Below are 22,969 nucleotides of genomic sequence, written 5' to 3' on the forward strand. Positions count from 1 at the left end.
ATGTATATGTGATCATGCTCTGTTTAACAGAATCTGCTCGGACTTGCCTTTGGGAGGAGATGTTTTACATTCCAGCATCATCAACTCCATCCAAGGAGAGCAAACTCACAGGTCCTGCTCCGAAAGACAGCCTGAGACATGAACAGAAAGAGGGATTGTTCTTTAATGGGATTTAAGGAAGAAAAGAGATGTTAACAGTAGACAGATGTCATCAGGTTTATTTTTCCAGCCTTCGGGGAAGGGCAGTAACCATCAAGATTTTCATGTTTTATTTCTACTTTTTGATTTTAATTCTGCATTAATGCTGCACGAAGGTAGCGCTGTTACATCAAATATATTTAGATATGAATTACTGCTGCAAAACAAATGGTTCAATCAATATAGAACCAGAAATTATAAACAAATATAATAAAAAAAAAATAATAATAATGATAAAGCATACAGTACATTACTCTTCAAAAAGTTGAAATTACTTTTCTGTCTTAAAATGTAGTTTATATTAAAAATTAAAATCTTTTGTAACACCCATCTTTACCGTCAGTTTTATAGAATTAATTTGTATCTTTGTATTATGGTAAAAATAATGGCTTTAATTTGCACAGAACCAAAGCATCATCAGAGCCAGCATTAATGCTCTCGCTGCACATCATGTAAGCCGTACATTTTTTTTTGTAAGTGGTTGAATATGTGCCGTATTATTCTGACTCCAGTCAGTCGATTCGATCCAAAATATGAAATGAATTAGGTCATACTGTTCTTATTTGTAGAGGTGTTGTGGGAGATCTTTTATCGTCACAGACATTTCATCTGTGGAAGATCTGACTGCAGCACTCGAACGCTGTTCTTTTATGTCTCTCATGAGTCTTTGACTCTCACTCTGAATTATGCTCCTTCATCTATACATTTCTCAAGCTTGCACACACATGCATGCTAAAAGTGATGTGTTAAATGAATTTTAGAGCAGTGCTTGTTGTGTGTATTGCTCTCTATTTGATTGAGGTTTTACACAATCATAAGATGCCTCAAGTTTGTGTGCAGAAATCAAATAAACCCACAGCTATTGCATTTCTCAAGTAGTAAAAGTCTTTGTCGCTATAATGGTTTTCTGTCAGTTAGATTGCAGAAAGTACATATATAACATCAGTGCAAATCAGGGTCCGATATTATTGATGACAGAGCAAATATGTTCAAGATATGAGAGCAAAGTGAAAGAAATGGATGCAAAATATCTCAGAACTATTGAATCAAATACTGTATGATTCCTGTGCTAAATTAAAATGTATTACTATTTCTGTTGAGCATATGAATGCAGTAAACAATTGGAGGCATTTTCAGTAGTCACCGATAGGCAGAAATTCATTTCAAATGCTTGCATACTATATTCTGCAGTTCCCCAAATGCCCCTAGACACATTTAAAAAAAAAAAAAAAATTGTATTCTGTTTATTAACATTACTAATCATCATTACAGTATAAGTGGCAAAAAAAAGTGGAAAGCACTCATGCTCTGTATATGCATTTTTTGATGTACGAATTCAATAAACTAGTGTGAAAAATGGAAAATAAACTCTTAAAACACACTTAGTACGCAGGCTAAAAGGGCCTACAGTTGAAGAAATCCCTGTCGAGGTGTTTGCACTAGCTTGCGTTGACATGTTTTCTTGTGTTGCGCGGCTTGGCTCAGTGTCCATTCATATTGTTGCTGATCCAGGACACCAGCAGTGATGTGCTGACACCTGCACATGCTCTGCTCTCAAACTGAGTCATTTTAGACAGGTTTCGGCACGAGGGACTTCTGTACTCTTACTCAGCACTGCGAGCACAGGAAAAATATGATCTGCTCTTTATTCTCTTACATGTTGTTGTTTTTTTTTTGAACCGTTTGTGTTGTTTCTTGCTCTTTGGACTGTGTTCTTTTAATAGACTGGCATCTTTTCCCTTCTTATGCACTGCGGCAAAATTGCTGGCACATTTTACCCATATCATCAGAGCCGAGCGAGGATTTCTGCCTCTCTCCCAGCAGGATGACATCATCTCGTGTGACATCACAGCAGCGTGCGCTTCGGTTAATCTGTCTGACTGCAGTGCAGAATACTTGAGTGAACTAATCCGATTGCCTTTCAAACACACTTCTCACTCCTACTATCACTTTTCTCATTTTAGCACATTTCCCTCATGGGTTTTAAGTTGATTTAGACGGAGGAGGAGTTGGAAGCAAATTAATAGAAAGGGAGAAAAGGTTAGGGCAGTCAATGTAGTTATTTGAGGAACATCATTATTAATTTATATTGTGTTTGACTTCATAAATCTAATTGGTAGCTCCTGTAGCTCAGCCGTACTGCTGAATGTTAACAAACTCCAGCATGATAGGTTTGATTCTCAGAGAACATACAAAGTGGAATTATATGTACCTATACTGTGTTTCTTATACTCACCCCGGGTGAATTTATTTGATTCAAAATTCAGCAAAACATCAGTATTGAGAGGTACTGCAATTGAAAATGTCTGATTTAATGTATTTGAAAGTGTGTTTCTGTGATAGCAAAACTGAATTTTCAGCAGCCATGGCTTCATCAGTATTTAAACAGTTGTGTTGAGTAATGTAGATTTTTGAAAATTAATATAGTTTATTTGAAATTGAAATATTGTAACAGTGTGTCTATACAGTGAGTTTATAATCTTTGGCCCATTTAATACAAATACAAAATAAAAAAAAAAAAAAAAAAAAATTTGCTGACCCCCAAACTTTTGAACATTACTGTCAAGTGAATAAAAGTAATGAAAATGTGAAAGTGTCTGCTAATAAGAACTCATTCGTTAAAACCTCAACATGACTCAAGAGATCACTAACAGGAAACCTCTCCTCTTCAGTCATTCATTTACTAGCATTTCATACTATATTTTACACATTGTTTAAAGGTTACATGTCATGCATCTTTTTGAGGTTTATTTTAGGTGTTGATGTCCTTAAGTATGTATATTGTTGGTATAAGTCACAAAAAACATCAATATGTGTCGATTTTGTCCTGTTTAATTGCTATTCATTAGCCTCTCTTCTGATTGGCCTGTTTTCTTTCTGAGTGATGCATGAGCAGGCCAATCAAATTTAACAATGTCACAAGGTCGTCACAGTGCTAGCTGGACGCAAAACAAAGGGAAGACTGAGGCTGCTTTTTCAAAACAACACAGATTCGGGTACATAAGGAGCTCAAAATATCTTCTTCTTGTGATGTTGGGTGCCAGAATTGACATAATACAGCTTCAAATTAGAAATATGATCTCATGCAAAAAAAACTATGACAACTGTAGTAAAACACTATAAAACGAGCAGACTGGACAGAAAAGACTGTAAAAAATGCTTTAGTTTGCACACTTCTTTATCAAAAAAAAGGTAAAAAAAAAAGTATTGTCTTTTGTTGTTTTGGGTGCATCTAAAGTTTAATTGCATCCCATGACTGTTATTTGTCTGTGTGCATGTGTGCAAAACAACAAATTAAAGATTTATATATATAATCGTGTTTTTCGTTTTGCATTGGCCATGATTAGCTAAACTAGTGACTAGCTGTAACGTTAGCTAGAATAATAACGTAGCTGTAAAATTTGTTGCTTGATGAAACTGAACAACATCATGACTAGATAGATAGATAGACACAGTGAGTTTGTCCTTATTATACACATGAGATCTTATTCACCCTAATAGTAACAATCATGTCAGATCGTCCATCCTTGTGAGTCTACAGTTCAGCAGATCTGCTATCGTCTGTTAAGTTCTCTGGGCGGGCAGAGCAGAGGAAGGGGGGGGTAACCTTTCCCTGTTTGACAACATAAAGGGAAGATTCCAGATTGGGCCATCTGAGCTCTCATTTTCTCTAAAGCGAAGCAGGATACCCAGGGCTCAGTTTACACCTATTCTAGCAACTGGGGGACCGTATGCAGGCCAGGGGAACTCCTAATAATGTTAAAAAACCTCATGAAGTCAAATTTTCATTCAAAACCAAGTGATTCCATCCCTTCCAAATGTTTGATGAAGAGAAAAGTGATTAAAAAGTTGTACGTCTGTGTTAGCTCTCATCCTGTTTGCATGTAATGTTCTTCACTATTCTTTGTGATTCACACAGACACCGAGTCAATAAAGAGAATCATCCACCTATTGATGTCCACAAAGCAAGGGAAACACTCTGTTGCTTCATCACTTCCTTTCTTGCTCTCTCCAGTAGCCTAGTTATCTTTTCTTTTTTTTCACACAGCTTCTTACACTGTTTAAATATTCTCTTTGAGTTATTTTGTGATATTGGTTTATTACACGACTTACTGTCATGGCTAGGGCCGCGTCTTAATAAAACATTAATATGTTTACGCTGAGATTTCTTGTGAAAATTTGGCTTTGACTGGACTACTGCAGGGAGAAAACACTTCAGCCCCATCAGCTAATGATGGCTCAGCCAGCAGTGGATTTAGACTAACAGACCTTAAATAGATTTCATGTTGATTATCCGCTTAATCTGTGTGATCTGCTGTAACTGCTGATAGTCTGGTCAAATTTGCAGGCCAGGGATTGAACACATCAGGTTATGATCTATGATTCGAGCTTTGCAACTTCAGCCAAAGGATCTTGAAGTCTCCTGAAGTTGTTTTTTTGTGTGTAAAACACAAAAGGAGACGTTATATGAAGAATGTCCGGGTTACTCTTGAGTCTTGAGGTTCAATCAGATCTGAGAGGAAGATTTTTAACAAATAATATCTTACATTTCTGGATGTTTTTTTTATATGATATTATCATATGAGTTCAGAAAATTGACTGTGGACCTGGCATTTGTTTAGTTTGTTCCTTTTGGAGCTCAGCAGCCTAGGTTCCCATTGATTTCCAATAAAAGGAAAAGAGCAGTCTGGTCACTCTGCTTAACAGCATTTTCAGTTCTGTGAAAGAAAGATGACCTGAGGCCAAGTAAGTGACGATTTTCAATTTTAAGAGAACTATTCCTTTAATAAGTGATCATTTTTGTGTCCGAACCCCCAACTTGTCTTAAATATTCCCAAAGGCGCGTAATGAATTTATTGTGTTGATTTTATATATTATTCATTACAATATTTTTGTGAATCTTGCTCCTGAGCGGCCTTTTGTCAATTGGCTGATCACATGGCTTTGTTAGCAACTGTTGTTGTTTTGTTTTTATCTATTCTGTTTCAATAATACATACACGTTTTAATAGGCTTGTTTTGTTCATTAGGGTTGCTGTTAGTTGTTAGATGACTGTTTATATTTGTTTTTGGCTGCAGAGCTCCATGTGAGCAGATTCATGCAGGACAGATGGTGCGTGGAGGCAGAAATAGATTCAGACGTCTGTAGGTGTTGAAGCTAGATTTTTTATTTATTTATTTATTTTTTTGTCCACAGCTGTCTGGCCCGAAGCGTGAACCTACTCGTGACCCTGCTGTCAATGTCAGACGGAAACTGCAAACAGATCTCTGCTCAGAGGCTCAAGGTTTCCTGCTGTGCGCCTTGGCCTCACAGAGGTTCAGTTCAGTCAACCCGATACTGTGAGGAAATGTTTATTTCAGAGATGCAGTTTCGTGAGACTTGTTAGGGCCGTTTTACACTGTTCGTGGTTTTCTGTGTGAATCCGGTTTATTTTCAATGGGAGAGGCGGTACTGAAAGCAGCACTGTTTGCCGAGCTTGTGCAGAAAAATCCTGGTGTTTTCATGCACGGCTGCTAGCAAGATAATAAAATACGTCCGTTTCAAGGTTGCCATGTCACTGACCAATCAGGAGCGTTCTCGTTTATAACAAGTAAAATAGCACGTAGTTTGGGTAGCCTGTTTTGTAGATAAATAAGTGCCTTTAGACTGTGTCTCCATTATAATGTGCTGCCTGTATGTTTTACAGCTTTCAACCAAATAGTATATTTCATCAATTAATGCATTTTGTAATTGATGCATCATAGTAATGCTGATTGCACAATCAAAAGTTATGTGATGAATAAAGGTTCATTGTAAGTGACCTTTCCATGGCCAATACTTGTATATGGACATTCCACAGTCTGAATAACACACCTTTACAAAAATAACAACACAGTAACACAAACTGCTTTATGAAATTTCTAGAAATTAAAACATTTGACACTTTTTTTTTTTGCAGTAGAATTGCACAGAATGTTTACAGTCTTTCATAGTATACAGTAAAGTAACTTAGTAAGACTTGCTGCTGCCATTACATTGATAGGCTAGTTTCTAGAAGCATGTAAGATGTACTGTTGCCGCACAAATAGCACATATGAAATGAGCCACTAGCAGATACAGGTGGAGCTGGGGGAGGTGGAGTGTTTTTAAAAGTGAGCTGCGAAACTACAAAACAAAAAAGTGCACAACCAACTCGTTTAGCTTATGACTAAACTAGATATTTAACCAATTTAGATTTTTTTACAAAAATATTCTGTATAAATATTGCATGTGCTATAGAGCTATGATATTTTTTAATTAAATTGCCCAACAAAAAAAATGACAAACATTTTAAAGTGCAATTAAAATAATAACCTCATTAGAGATGCATTATGCTTTTGAATGACTGGTCTAGGAGGGATTATTGCAATGACACTTTCCACTATCTATTTTCTTTTTTTTTTTTTTTATAACTAGATGCTAATTTTTGTTATTATTATTATTATTATTAGTGCAGTGTGGGGTTTAAAGGGGTCATTCTTTCATCATTTACTCACCCTCATCTTGTTAAAAACATGTAAAACACAAAATGTCATAAGGTAAATGACGAAAGAAATTTTGAGGTGAACTGTTCTTTTAAGGCGTCCTCTAAGGCTCTTCCTCTCACTCACTCTTGTCATGTTGAAGTGACAAACACAGTACTGCGGCAGTGTTTTAAATTACACACATCTCTGTTCCATTTATCAACAGGCCTGTAGAAATGAGAAAGTCAGCCAGGCTTGAAGATGCCCATCTCTACTTCCCATCCATCAATTGTTTAACTGCTCAGGATAGTGCTGCTCCTGGCTGACCTTCAGACACTCATTTCAGGTGTGAGCGCATCACGATTTATCTCCACCCGAGCTCTTAAACTACTGCCCTCTCTGTGGACACAACACCCCTGCTTTACAAAGTCTGATTCATCTGCACTTGTCCTGTCAGTTTTTCTACTTCTACATCGCCCTGGTCAAAGCCAAAGGTTTTGAGTGGATTAATCATTACCCTTTATTGCCGCTGTCTGTGCTGAGGTGTGTTTGACCTGCTGGAAACACAATCACACCAGATATTGTTTGAATTATTGGTCGTTATTGTAAGGTTGCGCTTTGGATGGCAATGACTTGCTGTGCTTGCTGTGTTGATTCAGCTCGAGTCAATATTGCAGTGAGTCACCAAATCGACACTGATGTGTCTGTCTGCAATCACACGTGTAAATCTCATTCAATTCACGCAAAACACAAATGACTTTTAGCAGAATGATGGTTTTGATCTAAAAGCCTTTACAGACTCTGAATGCAACTCCCCCGCGCCTGTGCCTGATCACCCTTTGCGCCCTGTACTCCTAACCAAAATCAAAGCGCATGGAGAGTTCATTGCCACGTTTAACCCTTCAAGCAAGAATGTATCCACATTTTTAGGGTTGTGGGAACCAAAAAAAGATGATGAAATTTGGGTCACTGTGACCCAAACAAGATCGTAACCCATTGACTTTCATTGTATGAATGACTTTCAAAACTTTCGGAATTCTTTTATTTATTTTTTTGTTGCACTTAAGAAAGGAAGTCTTGATTGTTTAAAGTGATTTGAGGGTAATTGATGAAATTCAGTTTCACGATTACAGATGTACTCATATTGTACATATACACGTTTTACATTATGCTTCCATTTAAAAAGAATTACCTGCATGTAATTACATTCGTAATTAATTTCTGTAACTACATTTTAAGATGCTGACCCATCCCTTATGCCTTAACTAACTTTTAAACAAAAGTGTTTTGCAATAGGAACATCATACATCATAATTTTTTGATTAAAGTAGTGGGGTCATTTGTGAGATATTTAATTACTTTTTGAATTTTCCAAGTTTAGAAATGACACTTTTTTTAAAAAATCAGGCTACTTTTAATGTAATGTTTGAAGTTTGCCAAAATCAAAATATTTTTATTTAGGCTAGTTGTTAAAGCTTATTTTAAAATCTGTTTCATTTTTAAACCCTCTTGAGCCCTGGTCTCTGATCCCCTTCTTGAAAAATACTGCATTTTAAGTATTTTTTGTTCTTGAAAATCCATTTTTCAACACTGTGCATTATGATGTTGTCACATATAAATGTCTTTGTAGCATTTAAAAATACAGGTTTTATTTTGTGATGTTTAATTTTTAATTCACTTTAAAGTAGTCATAGTAGTTCAAGTAGTATATATAATTTATTTTTTGAACATCAGCCATTGAATTTCTATTGAGGTGAACAGAAGCTGACTGGGGTTTAATATTAAAGAAAAGCCAAAGCCCATGACTTCCCTCAGAGGCGTGCACATGGGATGATTCACAACCCTTGTCTTGTTTTATTGTTTAATTGTCCAGCCAGCTGGGACAGGCAGCTATTTGGTGCCCTTAAGAAAAACATGTAGCTGTAGTTTTTGTATCCACAGAAGAGCCTGGGGAGGAAGTGCTGGTGTGTTTGGGGTCTGTGCGTGTAAGGTGTCCTGGGTTGAACAGGCCTCCACAGAACATGCTTTATGAATTAATGAGCTGTGCTCTTGCGCTGGGGGACAACATTAATCTCAGAGCAAGTGTGTGCGCGCACGTTAATCAGTTTTGTCTGGGTTTGCATATGCACGCAAGCAAAACGTCACCTCTTCGAATATTTGTGTCCAGAGTCAGCATGTGACGCAAGTATTAAGGTCATCTGGTTTTTCGTCCTGCACAGGTGTATCGGACACTAGCTCTGTGTGCTCTAACAAAACGAGTTTAGCTAGGTCCGCGCTGTTCTAATCCGATAGCTTATCAGTCTGAAACTGCATGTGTACATGTATAATTCATGTAAATTACTATACATGCATATAGTTCTATAGAGCCTTCTGACGCTCCCATGGCTCTCGTCATCAAACCTGTCTTCATCCTGACAGCAGTTTCCATGGTTACTCTGCTCGTCCTCATCGCTACAATGACTCCCATTATTTTCTGACACCCCCTACAACCCTAATCTTCCATTCACACCTGACCGCTGTAACTCATTCACAAATCTCAGACACTAGATACTACAGATGGCTTTCTCTCATCGCCTGAAGTGTTGCAATTACTGGTTTACTAATTAAGCACTGATTAAAACCCTCTGTACCTCCTTTCTGATGTATTTAATTTTGTGTCTTTAAGTGGAAAAAAATATTTTGGACGTCTTAGCTTGAAGCAATAGTGGACAAAAAGCCTGCTTTTCTTTTTTCCCCCCTCTTCTTTTTCTTTGTTCTTCTCTTGTAAAGGCTGTATCAACGTACTTAAGGCTGTACTTAACATGAGTCTAGTTTGTCACCTTTATTTCCTAGATCAATTTGTCTTTTATTTGCACTAATCATTAACATAATTATTCATATCATTAAAGTGACCATTATTTTAATGATTCCTATTCATCATAATTATTGTTATATTGTTACATTATTTTTTATTGCAGTATATTATAGTTTAGTCGTCATCGTCGTCTTAATAATAATAATAATAATATGTGTCTCTTCTTTTACTTTGGTTTTCTTTGTCAGTTGCACAGCTTGCAACAGGATGCACTGAAAATTAGAGCATTCATAATTCTTTAAAAAAAAAAAAAAAACCCTGAAAGCTGTTACACAAAGACAGGGAAAAAACACGAGTTTCTTTTTCTTTTGACAATCCTAATGACTTTTGTTTTTAGTCATCATTTCTGTTCTGTGCATTTTAGAAAAGCCTTTTGTATCATGTTAAAGCACAGTACTTCATGCGGTCTGTGTATGCAGTCACCATCTTAATGGACCATTTCACATATTCATCTCACAGGGATTGTGAACCTACCTTTGATCTGTACATAATGGGATGCTGATCAAGGCTAGAAGTTATTTCAAATGAGAAAATGTTTCCCAAATTAATGAGTTTAAACGGAATATGTGACTCAATTTTTTCGAATATCATTCTAATCAGATAATTAAACATTTTTTTTCCCATTATGAATAACTGCACATTCACAGAGCACTTACATGGAGCAGTGTGATACATGAGATGATATTATTATGCCGTGGCATAGTCGGTCTTCCTCCAATCTTGAATATTTGGTGTTGTTATTGGTTTTTTTAGGTACACAGTTCATAAAAAGCGAAAAAATATTTGGTACCTAATTGAGTAATCAGCCTTTCCTTTTTTTCTGTTAGAAAAACTGCATATATTTAGCCCTTCCAGACTTGACGTGACTCACTTCAAACTCCCTGAATTTATTTGCATTTTAACAAGCTATTATGTTTCAGTATTCTGTGTCAGACAGGCTGTTCACTTAAGCAGCAAGGTTAGGTTCATCTGTGCTTTCCAGTTATCACATTCATCTGATTTGCATGGATGCTGCCATTGCCACTTTTTTTTCTTTCTTTTTTTTTTTTTTTTTTTTTTGGTAAGGCAGATGTCATGCCACTATCAAGACCCTCGCCGAGACACATACATGATGTTTTTTTTCTATCACTCAATCAAAATGAAGGGGATTCATACTTTTTTGTTTAGTTTTTTTATATTGAGTTCTATTGTCCAAAATAACAATTGCAACGGTGATCCGTTTGATTCTGTTTCATCTGCAAGCCCAGATTGTCATGCTGCTCCCTAACCAGGCGCAGTGCGACAAGTAATTTCATGTCCACACTGAAACTGAAACTAAGGTATGGTGTCGTATAATAATGCACTGTTACATGTGATAGGAATTTGAACCAGTGAGATTTTACCATGAACACGGAAGTCAAGAGCGAGTCTAAATCAGACGGGAGTATTCATAAATGCAGTTAAAAATGCAGTTAATGTGATTAATGTAGTTTAATAATGTGATACAACATCCTCGTACCGCAAGCACCGGTGTTTGTGTAGGAAAGCAACCGGAATCACAGAATAACAGGAAACAGGAATCGGAATTTGATAACAGGAACCTCCCCAGTGTGTTTAGAGCAACTATACGGCTTGTTTGATCCTCAGCACTTTACACTTTTGGCGGAAGAAGGTTTTTCAGTGGACGGATGGAATCTTGATAAAAAAAATTGTTCATCTTCAATGATTTTTTTTATGTGTTTTATACAGAGAATGTCACTCATGTATATCTGAAGCTTTCAAGGTACACGCTGACCTGTGCTATCGAAAGTCTAGCGTTCAATAGAGTCTCTGACAGTAATAAGATTTATCCTACCGAATGAGCTGCCCGTCAGATTACAGATGCTCGTTCAGACTAAATTTGCCCAAGAATCGAACTGGAGTATCTCTGAAAGGAAATAATTGCTTTATTAAAGACTTGGCAATGCTGCTTTCAAGGCTTTCTGAAATGAATACGTTCATGTTTGTTTGTGTGTGTGTGCAGTCAAGATTTATTGTATCGTGGGAACCAAATGTGCGCACAAGCAGAGTAAAACAAATGAATAAAAATACTTAGACGATGACCATCTGAAAATACAAATGCAGAAAGATTTCCGTGAGGATTAGGTGTATTGGATAGAAAATATTATGTCAGTGTAAAAACAATAGAAGCCTACGGCAAGCCCCACTGTACACGTGTCTTTTCGGACTGTGCTGCTTTTAACTTTTTATTTCTTTCTCTTTTTTTGGGTGTTTTTTTTTTTCTTCGCCCTATTTTATGCAAAACATTTACACTGTTACACAGACATACGCTGCCCTCTAGTGGCCGCTGCACCCATTCGCCGCTTCCAAATGAACAGTCTCTAAAACAATGCGTCCCTTTCAGAGACTCTTAAACTATGAAGTGCTCAGCCACTTACCACCAGCCCGACCAGACTACTCTCCGCTCATTAGAATCTTCATGTTTATTCACTCGGTTAATGAGTTTGGCATACATATTCATAAACACCTTTTAACTGATCAAAGAGACTCGGAACAGTTCTTCCCCACTTCATGTTTGTCAATTAATTCTTAAGCCTCTTCGAGCCGTTTGCCAGCTGATTGGCGTGACCGATGCACACCGCTTCCGCTCACGCAGCAGCTGCGCGCGCGTCTTTGTTCGGAACGAGCGGTTCCGCGAATCCAGCGCAACAGGTGGCCGCACAAAGAGACGCGGCGCTCGCTGCCTAGCAACACGTGCAGAGCTGAGGCTGTTGCGACTCGGGTTCTGATGGTTTTGGAGGCCGAGTGGTGAAGGTGTTCAGGGTGTGTTGTTGGGCTGGGTCGAGCTTGACCACGGGCATCGTTTTGTTTTAACTGAGGAAATTGGGACGTCACAAAGCGTTCGGTGTGCTGGTAAAGGCTCATAAATAGTAATTAGATCGAGCGCACATTTTAAAAGGTTCTCATTTTTATTCAAAATTTTACAGTGAGAATCGAATCAAATCATCATTGTAATGAATTATTGCATTGCGTATCATAAACCAACATGAAGCGTTTGTTACACAATCTACACTGTTGTTCAAAAGTTTGGGACACCATTAAAATGATCAGTGATGCATGCTACAAAGATTATTGTAAAATGCAATTGCAGACAGGAATATTAACCCAGATTAATGAATGCGGTATAAAAGTATTTTTATTGTTACTGTAGTTTGATAACCAATGCAAAAACTAAGGTTAACAAAACTGAACCAGTGCAATTAAATTTTTTTTTCTTTTTGCTGGGAATATGAGGTCATTTCTTTTACTTTCCACCATTGTTGACAACACCGCCATTAAAACCTTTAAATACCAATAATTACCTTTTTATGGCTCTAAACGTAACGACAACAACTGGAGATGCGAGTTTTGCAAGTTGTGAGCAGAAATCATCGGGACCACTTGGTAACGACTTGATCGCTCTTTCGCAGCTAAAGCCATCGAAGTGTGGAAACACGTCTGTGTCAATACCAAGAAAGGAATGAAATAAGTCAGGTTGACATGTGGTTTCGTCTAAAGTTTCGCCATTTCCTACCCAGGCCCCTCACATAAAGAGATATCACCCATCTGTCTGTTTTTCGACATTTCCTTATTTCTAATGACTCAAGAGGTCTGTGTGTTTGAGAGAGAGAGAGAGAGAGCCCTGTGACGGACAGCGCTCGCTGAAGCCTCTTTTCTTAGTGACATGGGTCAGGGTGGAGATGTGGAGGCATATCTTCCGCACCAAGCCACGCATGCAACAGGCAAGTGTACTTGTCCTTCACCAGAGGGAAGAGGGGTAGAGGAGTTTATTTAGGATGAGAGCTACAGGAAACACGGTTCATTCTGATGAGGTTAGGAACAAGAGGCATAATCCTCAATGTTGATTTGCACTTGATGTTTTTCTTGTTAAAATACTAATAGAGGGTTTTTTTCAGCAAGTTTTGTGGGCACGTCCCTCATTTGTAAGCTGTTTCACTATGACTACTCTGTGTGACCGAATTTTTCTTCTTTTTTTTTTTTTTTTTTTTCAAACCGGAAACGTCTGGTTTACGGTGCAGAAAGCTGCAGCCTGTAGCTTTGTGGGTTTTTCAGCATTGCGAACAATATATTTGGTGTTTTAGTTTCTTGCATGTTTTCTCTTTTTGGTTTTTGGATCAATTATTAACTGTCCAGTTAAGATGTCCGTCAGAAACATGAGTCATTTTGGACATAGATGTGCTCATTACAAAATAATGACTGCGGAAGTGCCATTTGTGACTGTTTTTCCCCCTCTGGGGGTTTGTGTTGTTGTATTGGTGATTTTGAAGCGGAGTAAAAGTCAAGTGATAGATGAAATAAGTAGTTTTATATAGAGTAACAAGTTCTGTTACACAGTGTTAAAGGTCACCGGTGACTGCAGAAGGAATATTAAGAGAAGTTTATCTTTTTCTCTCAACGTCAGCTGTAACAGGAAGTTTCGACTGATACTGTGTTTTTGTTTCAACACTGAGCAACTACGTTAAATTCACTACATAAATTAAGGTGATTAGTTCATGTGGAAATTGAAAATGCTATTATTTACCATCACGATTGTGCCGGTCGTTGTTTTAATGGTACATAAAGGTCCATATGACTCATTATGTTAAACGTCTTTTAAAGTAATGGACCGAACTTTAACCTGAATGTAATCAAAAAAAAAAATCACAATCAAGTTTGCGAATCTGACTGATCTGGTTCTCAAGTTCAGCCGACTGGTTTAAGGTATTTTCACACCTAGCTCATTTAGGCCTTTTATTTTAGAACCAGAGGCATCTTTTCTCTCTCATTGGGTTTGTTTAGGAATATATGAGCACATGAATCATACCCAGATCTGCACTAAAACAGACTGACTGAACAATGTGGTCTCGGTCCAATTCAATTGTAACATTTTAGTCCTCTTTTCGGACTGAAGTGAACCCACTGAAGAGGAAGATTACTTTTGAACAGCATTTCAGTCTTGTGTTTCTCACGCAAAGCTTTTATTGACTTTAGAATTGACTTTAAACTTCATAAATTCTTTTGGTTGCTTCATCTGTGCAAAGGAGCCAAAGTGTAAAGAGAACATTCATTTTGTTCTTAGTTCTCTTAATTCTCTCTTTGTTCGCTTCAACCCCACATTAGCAGTACAAGTCACAGATCACCTGGGTAGAGAAAGAGTTTGCTGATATTAATGTGAAGGTAAGATTCCTGAGCTTTCTGCTCCCGCTTGCTTTCCTCTTTGGGCTCTGTCACTTTGTCTGTCCACCTGGTTTCTAACAGGATTTGGAGTAGAGGAAGAGAAGTGCTGGGACATTCCTAAAACTGACCTTTGATGGCCTTGATGAGTGTTTGTTGCTTCTTTAATTATGACTTCCACTTGTAATATCAGGCCGGACCGGTCAGGGTCAGAGGAAGATCTGTATGTTTTAAAGCACCGCCATATTTTTAGCTCTGCTGAGTGTGAGAAGGGAAATCATCAAGGTATTATGGGACAGGATGAGCATTTAAGTGTCAACTAGAGGGAAACTTTTATCTGGATCTGTGTAGTTCCTTCTTTTTTAAAAACCTCTTGATATATAATGTTTTTTTTCTTTATTAGCCCATCAGTAACACATTACTGTCACATCCTCTCTCTCTCTCTCTCTCTCTCTCTCTCTTTCTCGCTCTCTCACTTTTTTTTTTCTCTCTCACCAGTTCTGTTTTCAGTTCTTGGTCTCTTCCTTCCTCTTCCTGCGTGGCTCACTGTAGTTGTCAAATAGGGCAGAACACACACCCTGACTCCACACACACTGTCAGACTCTGCTCACTCCTTCTCTGGGATGAGTTTTGTTGTCCATGGCTGCCCCGACAGCAAGCGGATGGGGGTAACCGTGGAATGCCCTGGCTAGAGGAGGGATGAAGAGATGGACAAAGACAAGAGGAAGTTTAAAGTCAGTCAGTTATTGAGATTCTACCTGTTCAAGAGGCAGCACAGTAAGGCTTTAGCAAATGCCACTCAGTCCACAGAGGAGACTAACAGCACCACAAACTCGGCTCAGTGTAATGCTGCTTTAACCGATGAGTATGCGACGTGGACGGTCAGTGCACACAAACACGCACACACACCTTATAGATTCATTGCTTTGTAGAGGAGTTGTAATGTGTTGTTTGTTGCTAGGATGGTTGTATTTCGACACGGTTACATTTGTTTTGTTGAATAGGACCACACTGGTTGCATGTATTGATTTTCATTTTACAAGTCGTACACTCAGCTTTAGGTTGTTTTTGTCTGAATTTTGTTGTCCCTAAAACAAGACGTCAAATGCATCATTCATGTGGTACATCAGCGGGAGAGCGGGTATGATATGTGCTTCAGAGCCCTGTTTGTTTCTCCTTTATATGATACAATGTTAGCAAAACCATAAACCTGTGACATGCTGAAATCCTCCTTTTCTGAACATTAGCTGACTTGTGTCCAGCATTACAACTGCAACAAATAAATAAATGCATGTCAGACTTTAATAAAAGTTTTGATATTACAGAGCAATAAGATTAATAATTTGCCATAATTTGTACAGATTTTTTATAGAAATCAGTTAATTAATCTGAGCTCAGGGCCTAATTGATTCATGTGCAGAAAAGTTGAACATAAACTGAATTTCTAACATCCACCTAGCATTTGCTTTTTTTTTTTTTTTTCTCTCACCCATGTCATTCAGTAGTGACTACTGCCTCTATAAAGTATAAGTTGTTTTGAAATGTGCTGAGAACTAAATTTCGATGACCATTATATGAAAAAAGAGAAATCTTTACTTTTTTGTTTGTTTTTTGCATAAGACGACAGACTTTTAATTTTAGAATTCAAATTTTAGGTTGAACCATCCCTTTAAATAGTTTATTTGTTGAAGTATTACTCATGTTTCCATCCAAGGAATAATTTTGTCGGTCAGTTAGTCAGAGTTGTAGGTTGCCTTTGCAGATCTGATATTAGTCAGGTTTGATACGATAGTACAATAAAAGCACACAAGCACTCCTCACTAACAAGCGTTTATATTCTCAGACCATTAACCATTTCCTCTTAAACATGTTTACCCCTTCTGTCTTTCTCTGTAGTCACAGTGGAAATTTAACACACAACACTTTCAGCATAGCCTACATGCTTTCTATCAGCTATAATGAAGGAAAAACTGCTACTCATCACACTCTTTTATCTGATAGGTTTAAAGTGTTTTTCTCTGTGGCTTTAAATCGCACAATTTATTCTCCCTCATCTCAGCTTCACCCTTCTTCTGAAACTTGTAAAAAATGTGTGTGTGTGTGTGTGTGTGTGTGTGTTTTTTTTTTTTTACAGCACCTAGAGGTGGTGCTTTGAAAACCAAATACCTCTTTAGGCCTAATTCAGATCTCATAAAGTTGTGTAGGTCCCAGGAGATTTGTCATTGACCGTAGTATTGATTCAAGTAGTCTTGAAATAGTGAACATCAGTCAGTGACATAATATACGTGATAATGTGCTTTATGATAAAGTATAAGACAATAATAATGATTAAATGGCTTATTGAACATTGACGCCCATTATTGAAGATTATGTCCACTTAAGCCAGCATAATTAATAATCAAGCTCATCTTCCTGACCAGTCGGCTGTCTGCTCTGTATATGTTTTATGCCAACTGACAGAAGTTGTGGATGATAACCGTCTTTGTCTCGTGTGTTGTAGGAAGATGGTGACATCAAGGAGATCAACATCACGCATGTTGTTAAAGAGGGGGCAGAGAAAGCAGACCCCTCGCAGTTCGAGCTGCTCAAAGTGTTGGGGCAGGGCTCCTTTGGAAAGGTAAAGAGTCTTTATATGCACAAACTTTGTTGACCTCTTGTGTTTGTTGATGTTGATGTGTTTCCCTCGCATTTAGCTTATATAAGATGCTGTGAGAACTAATAAGCAAAAGCTAGTTGATGGTGATTTGTGTGATGATGTTCAAAGGGGTTTACTGCTATGAACAAGAGCAAAGAGAATGAACGTGGGGTCTGCGATCCACCAGAACATCCCTTGCCATCGTTTCAAATTAAATAAAAATATAATTTAACTTCCATTTCATTTGATGATTTTGAATACATTTTTCAGACGATATCAAATTTCTAGATCTAAAATTTTGTATTTTAATAAAATAACCAATGTTTCCAATCAAACCAATTGAATGTGTATCATAGTTTTTGTTGAAATTGATTTAGATGCACTACCGATAAAGAAAATAAAAAAAGTACAAATAAAATGGTTATATTTGTAATAATATAATATTTACTATTCATAATATGTTGCTAAATGCAGCACTGGTGAACGTAAAATGACTTATTATATAGCATTAACCAATTTTCAAGAGTTAAAGTCCCGACCTTTCCTGATCCTGTCCCCCATCTCTCTCTCTCTCTCTACCACTTCACTTCCTGTCAACTATGATCTGTCCTATCAAAATTAAAGGCAAAATGAAAAAAATAAAATAAAAATCGGAACACCTCACTTTTCTAAATGTTCTAATTTGCCTGAAAAGATGTCTCGATGGCAAGTTACTTGAGGATGTTTTTGCTAATTAAATGTGAGAACATTTAGTAATGACTTGTTCATTGTGAATATTTACACTTACTGGCAATGAATGGAATACAATTCAAGTTCTCTTCCTGTCATTCAATTCAATACAACTTCCTAAAGGAAGTTTATTGTCTAATAAAATAAAAATGAACCAGTTCCTTTATTGTGAATAAAAGAAATTTTTTTTTAAGGGTTTTTACATTCTTTTAACCGTAGCAAATTTTCCAGTGCCTTTATAGGGATAGTTCATCCACACATGAAAAAAGTCAACAATCAAGTCAAAATCAGAACTCCTGCATCAGCAGCATATCATGCATTGTGGTACTCTCGTCAACACGCAATGGAGACTGACAAGGAAGATAAGAAATTATAAGAGTAAAGATATTATTTTTGTACCTTGGACCTTGAACATGTCAGTTGCTGTCTGTGCAGGTTGAGAAAGCTCAAATATCTATATAAATTTGTGCTCCGAAGTTGAATGTAGGTCTTGAGGAGTTTGGGACAGTATTTTCATTTTTGGGTGAACTTCCCCTTTAAAAATGGCCTTAACCTGAACCGCTTTGTGAACTTTCAGCACAACATTTTAATAACACTGTAGAATGAAAGCATGTTTTGTTTGTGTGCTCACAGGTGTTTTTGGTACGAAAGGTAACCCCTCCCGACAGTAACCAGCTCTATGCCATGAAGGTCCTGAGAAAGGCCACACTCAAAGGTACAGCATCAGTGTGAACGCACAAATACACACACACACCACAAACCACACGAGCTTCCTTTACTAACATAAACAGCGCTGCAACAACAGCTGCTTTCATTTCACATTGTTCTCTCGGGCACTTTTTCTTACTTTAATCTGTCACTCCCAGTATTTGCGCAACCACAGATACCAGCCCTGAGGAATACACCAATCATAAACTTACATCAGATTTACTAGATTTTCTTATACTATTTTCAGACTTACAGCAACAGATGGGATTTGCAGTGTCACTATACACAATATTTTGTTGTGTTTTACATTTTGGCATATTTCTTTAACTGTGAATCTGAATTTGTGTTCGTGTCAGGTTGATGACAGGTTAACGGTAACTCTTCTGCGGGTACACTTGCTTCCTGTTTTTTTTTAATGTGCACCCCACTTACAGAAAATCCCACCATGCTTACAAACCTGAGGTTTTAGGTTCAGGTGTCGGTTCACTGAAATCTCAGTAGCTATCTCTTCTTTCGCTACTCCTGCTTTCTATCCATTCCTAAAAAGATAGCCTTCACAAGGCTGATAACAGCACTTCTTACAGACATATGTTGTCTGATGAACTTCTGCTTCAGACTTCCTGCAAAGTCAAAAGCAGAAACCTCAGTCGCTTGCAGAACATGTTTTCGTGCTCAAGTTAACTTTATTAGCTGTGACCAGATATTTTTTCAAAACCCGTGTGAAATTGTTCTCATCACAGTGAGGGATCGTGTGAGAACAAAAATGGAGAGGGACATCCTGGCAGACGTCAACCATCCGTTTGTGGTTAAACTCCATTATGGTGAGTTACCAATAATATGTGATCATGCCATTACCCCTTTCTTAAAGGAATAGTTTACTCAAAATAGAAAATTACATCATCATTTCACATTGTAATGCAATTTTAAATTCATAAAACTCCAAGGAGATATTCAGAGGACTTTAATGGAACCGCTTTCTCATGTAATTTCAGTGAATGTTGGCTGTTAAAGCATTATTAAAGTATCATAAAAGCAGCCACTTCCTAGACTTCAGAGCCACACAATAGGTTTGTTTGATGAACATGAAAAATTAAAGTTTTTAAGAACGCAAGACTGAAAATCTTGCCATTTGTTTACTGACAGTGAAGTCAGACTGAGTTGGATCACAAATCAGCCTACTTTGATTCTCAGATTCAACTCACCGCTTTAAGCTTCAATGACATGATAGCGATTAAATTACGACAATTTTCAATTTTGAATGAGCTATGACTTTATATGTGACAAAAGACACGGTTATTAAATGCTGTTTGTGATTTTATTAGGTAGAAATGATTAAATCACTTCAGTTCAGTGTTCCTGAATGACTGTGGTCCTTAATTTAATGTCAAAAAGATTTGTTTACAGTTCAGAGTCCATGTTTGCAGGGTCATTAAGTTCTTTGAGTAAAATTTCAGAAAATATATTGTAAAATAAATCGTAATCTTGCATTTTACCTGCTTGACGGAGCTCTTAAATTATAGAGGAAGCTGTAGGAGCGTATCATTAATAACTAACAGATCAGATTAACTTCACGTGCACTTCTTTGTGGGTGTTCAGCTTTTCAGACTGAGGGTAAACTCTATCTGATTTTGGACTTCCTCAGAGGAGGGGATCTATTCACCAGGCTGTCAAAAGAGGTATATAATACTCATATCAATGAGCGCAATGTCCTATTGTTTGTTTGCATTGTTCACAACGTCTCTTTGGTGTTCAGGTGATGTTTACAGAAGAAGATGTGAAGTTTTATCTAGCTGAACTGGCACTGGGTCTTGATCACCTGCACGGTCTCGGCATTATCTACAGAGATCTCAAACCTGAGAAGTACTACACACACACACACACACACACACACACACACAAACAAAACCTTCTGTCAAGTACAAGTATGATAGACTTTAAATTTGACGTGACTAACTTAAAGGTGCTGTATGTCATTTTTAGAGTCTACTAAAACATAAAAATACTATAACATGTTTGCAGATACTTAAGAAACCTAAGAAAATGCCAAGTTAACTTGTTTATCTGAAAAACAATGCTACAGTCAGTTATTCTCCTTTGAAATTGTGCGTTCCGGCACAGAATGTCTGTGTTGGTTTTGGTCTTTGTAACCCGCTCACTGCCAGGTTACCCAACTGTATTTTGGCATCCCGGGTTCCCAGTTGGTGGAAAACAGCACATTTCATTTGTCTCATGCACTTGTTCCTGTGGGTCTTGATAATCTGGCAACCTGCGTGTGCTTCAAGTACATTTTTTGTGGTCTATTTTCTAGTATCCTCCTGGATGAAGAGGGACATATCAAACTCACAGGTACAATAGAAACACTGGTATCAAAGGATTTAGACACACTTTGGCCATGATGTTAATTGGTGCATTTGGTTTGGGGTTTTTTTCTCTCAGATTTTGGACTGTGTAAGGAGGCTATCGACCATGAGAAGAAGGCTTACTCCTTCTGTGGGACGGTGGAGTACATGGCTCCAGAGGTGGTTAACCGGCAGGGACACACGCACAGCGCTGACTGGTGGTCATTTGGCGTTCTGATGGTATGAACAGATTCATGTATAGAAAACCTCAGATATATTTTTTTCATGAATATATATATATTTTGCTTATTAAATTTGTTTTGTGTTTCTATTTTTTACAGTTTGAGATGCTTACAGGTTCACTGCCATTCCAGGGAAAAGACAGAAAAGAAACAATGAATCTCATCCTGAAGTGAGGATCCATTTAGTTTTGTTCTTTTTATATAAAATCTTTAAATAATATTCTCAAATTTAGCTTTTAAATGAAGCTTTTAGAATAAATGTCTTTTACGTTATGATTAAGCAATTTTTTTTGTCCTAGGAAACGGTAGTTTCATTTTCCATTTCATTGGTTTTCCTAATTTGTTACTAGCAAGCTGTTGGAAGAAAAACAATATAAGCTGTTAAACAACAAATGATCTCTATTATGTATTAATATTGCCTTTGCCTTCTCTAAATTAATACTTTTATTCAGCAAAGAGACATTAAATTGATCAAAAATGATAGTAAGCAATTTATAATGTTATGATAATTCAATTTCTAATGAATGGCGTTCTATTGGAATTTTTTCTTCAAGATCAAAAACTCTTACTGAAACATTTGTATAGTAGCATATACTGTATGTTGTGAACATTCACCACTTATTGAGTCCTGTTTTCTCTTTAGAGCAAGGTTAGGGATGCCTCAGTTCCTGAGTGCTGAGGCTCAGAGCTTACTTAGAGCTCTGTTCAAGAGGAACCCTACAAACAGACTGGGTAAAGAATACACAATCAGATTGTTTTATGTACACCTTTTAAAATGCAATCATGCTATAAGCTTCCTTTTCCAGTTAAGTCAAATTTATTATACTAAAATTATATTTGGCAACATTAGATAAATTCCATTTAACATGCAGTTTTTTATGTACGGTTACCAGGATCTGGACCTGATGGAGCTGAGGAAATCAAACGGCATTCATTCTACGTGACGATTGATTGGAATGTAAGTTCTTCAGATTCCTCTAGATCTATTGGAATGTTTCTAAAAAAAAAGACTTCAGTACAAAAATTATTTTATATTCTTTTTCAGAAACTTTTTAGACGAGAAATAAAACCTCCATTTAAGCCAGCTGTGGCCAGACCTGACGACACCTTTTACTTTGACTCAGAATTCACTTCTCGTACCCCTAAAGGTTAGGAATCGTTTCTAAGATCTGTGACTAGTCTCATTAGTTCTTGTGGACAATGGCAAGAATAGTTGACATGCAAAACAAACTACTGGAGAATTTAAAGAGATGGTTCACCTAAAAATGGAAATTCTGTTATTTACCCATGCTCACATTGTTTTGAAACCTAAACGATGGCCTTTTTGTTCAGTTAAAAACAAAAGGAGTTTTTTAATAGAATGTTATCAGAAAGCTCTCCAAACAGGATAAAAAAAAATACAATTACAGCGCCAGAAGTTAAATATCAAGTATTATGAAACTTTGATTGAAGGGCAGACCTAATTTGAACTACTCGCTTGCAAAATTTTTGTTACATATAATGATGGCCTCCATTCAAGTTTATTTCATGGAAAAGAGCAGTGTGAAAATTCAGCTTTCTATGTCACACAAAAGAGAAAAAAATAGAAT

At 37.1% G+C, this 22,969-nt stretch overlaps 1 protein-coding gene across 9 annotated transcripts in view; it reads left to right on the forward strand.

Annotated features, from left to right (window-relative positions):
• rps6ka1 (ribosomal protein S6 kinase a, polypeptide 1) overlaps positions 1 to 22,969 on the forward strand; it is a 48,491-nt gene that overhangs the window by 19,994 nt on the left and 5,528 nt on the right. For 2 of the 9 annotated variants that reach the window (XM_043263052.1, XM_043263054.1), the window contains exons 1-12: positions 15,279 to 15,608; positions 17,228 to 17,344; positions 18,725 to 18,806; positions 19,540 to 19,620; positions 20,396 to 20,475; positions 20,553 to 20,659; positions 21,108 to 21,145; positions 21,236 to 21,378; positions 21,480 to 21,550; positions 22,024 to 22,112; positions 22,274 to 22,338; positions 22,426 to 22,528. In XM_043263052.1, coding sequence (XP_043118987.1) covers positions 15,435 to 15,608; positions 17,228 to 17,344; positions 18,725 to 18,806; positions 19,540 to 19,620; positions 20,396 to 20,475; positions 20,553 to 20,659; positions 21,108 to 21,145; positions 21,236 to 21,378; positions 21,480 to 21,550; positions 22,024 to 22,112; positions 22,274 to 22,338; positions 22,426 to 22,528 — 1,150 coding nt within the window. In that variant the 5' untranslated portion in view covers positions 15,279 to 15,434. Of the gene's footprint in view, positions 1 to 13,165; positions 13,296 to 13,334; positions 13,386 to 14,673; positions 14,731 to 15,278; positions 15,609 to 17,227; positions 17,345 to 18,724; positions 18,807 to 19,539; positions 19,621 to 20,395; positions 20,476 to 20,552; positions 20,660 to 21,107; positions 21,146 to 21,235; positions 21,379 to 21,479; positions 21,551 to 22,023; positions 22,113 to 22,273; positions 22,339 to 22,425; positions 22,529 to 22,969 lie in introns of those variants that run through there. The other 7 variants (XM_043263053.1, XM_043263055.1, XM_043263058.1 and 4 more) reach the window with 6 other exon arrangements.

The sequence above is a fragment of the Puntigrus tetrazona genome, chromosome 17, assembly GCF_018831695.1.
Source record: "Puntigrus tetrazona isolate hp1 chromosome 17, ASM1883169v1, whole genome shotgun sequence".
NCBI lineage: Eukaryota > Metazoa > Chordata > Actinopteri > Cypriniformes > Cyprinidae > Puntigrus > Puntigrus tetrazona.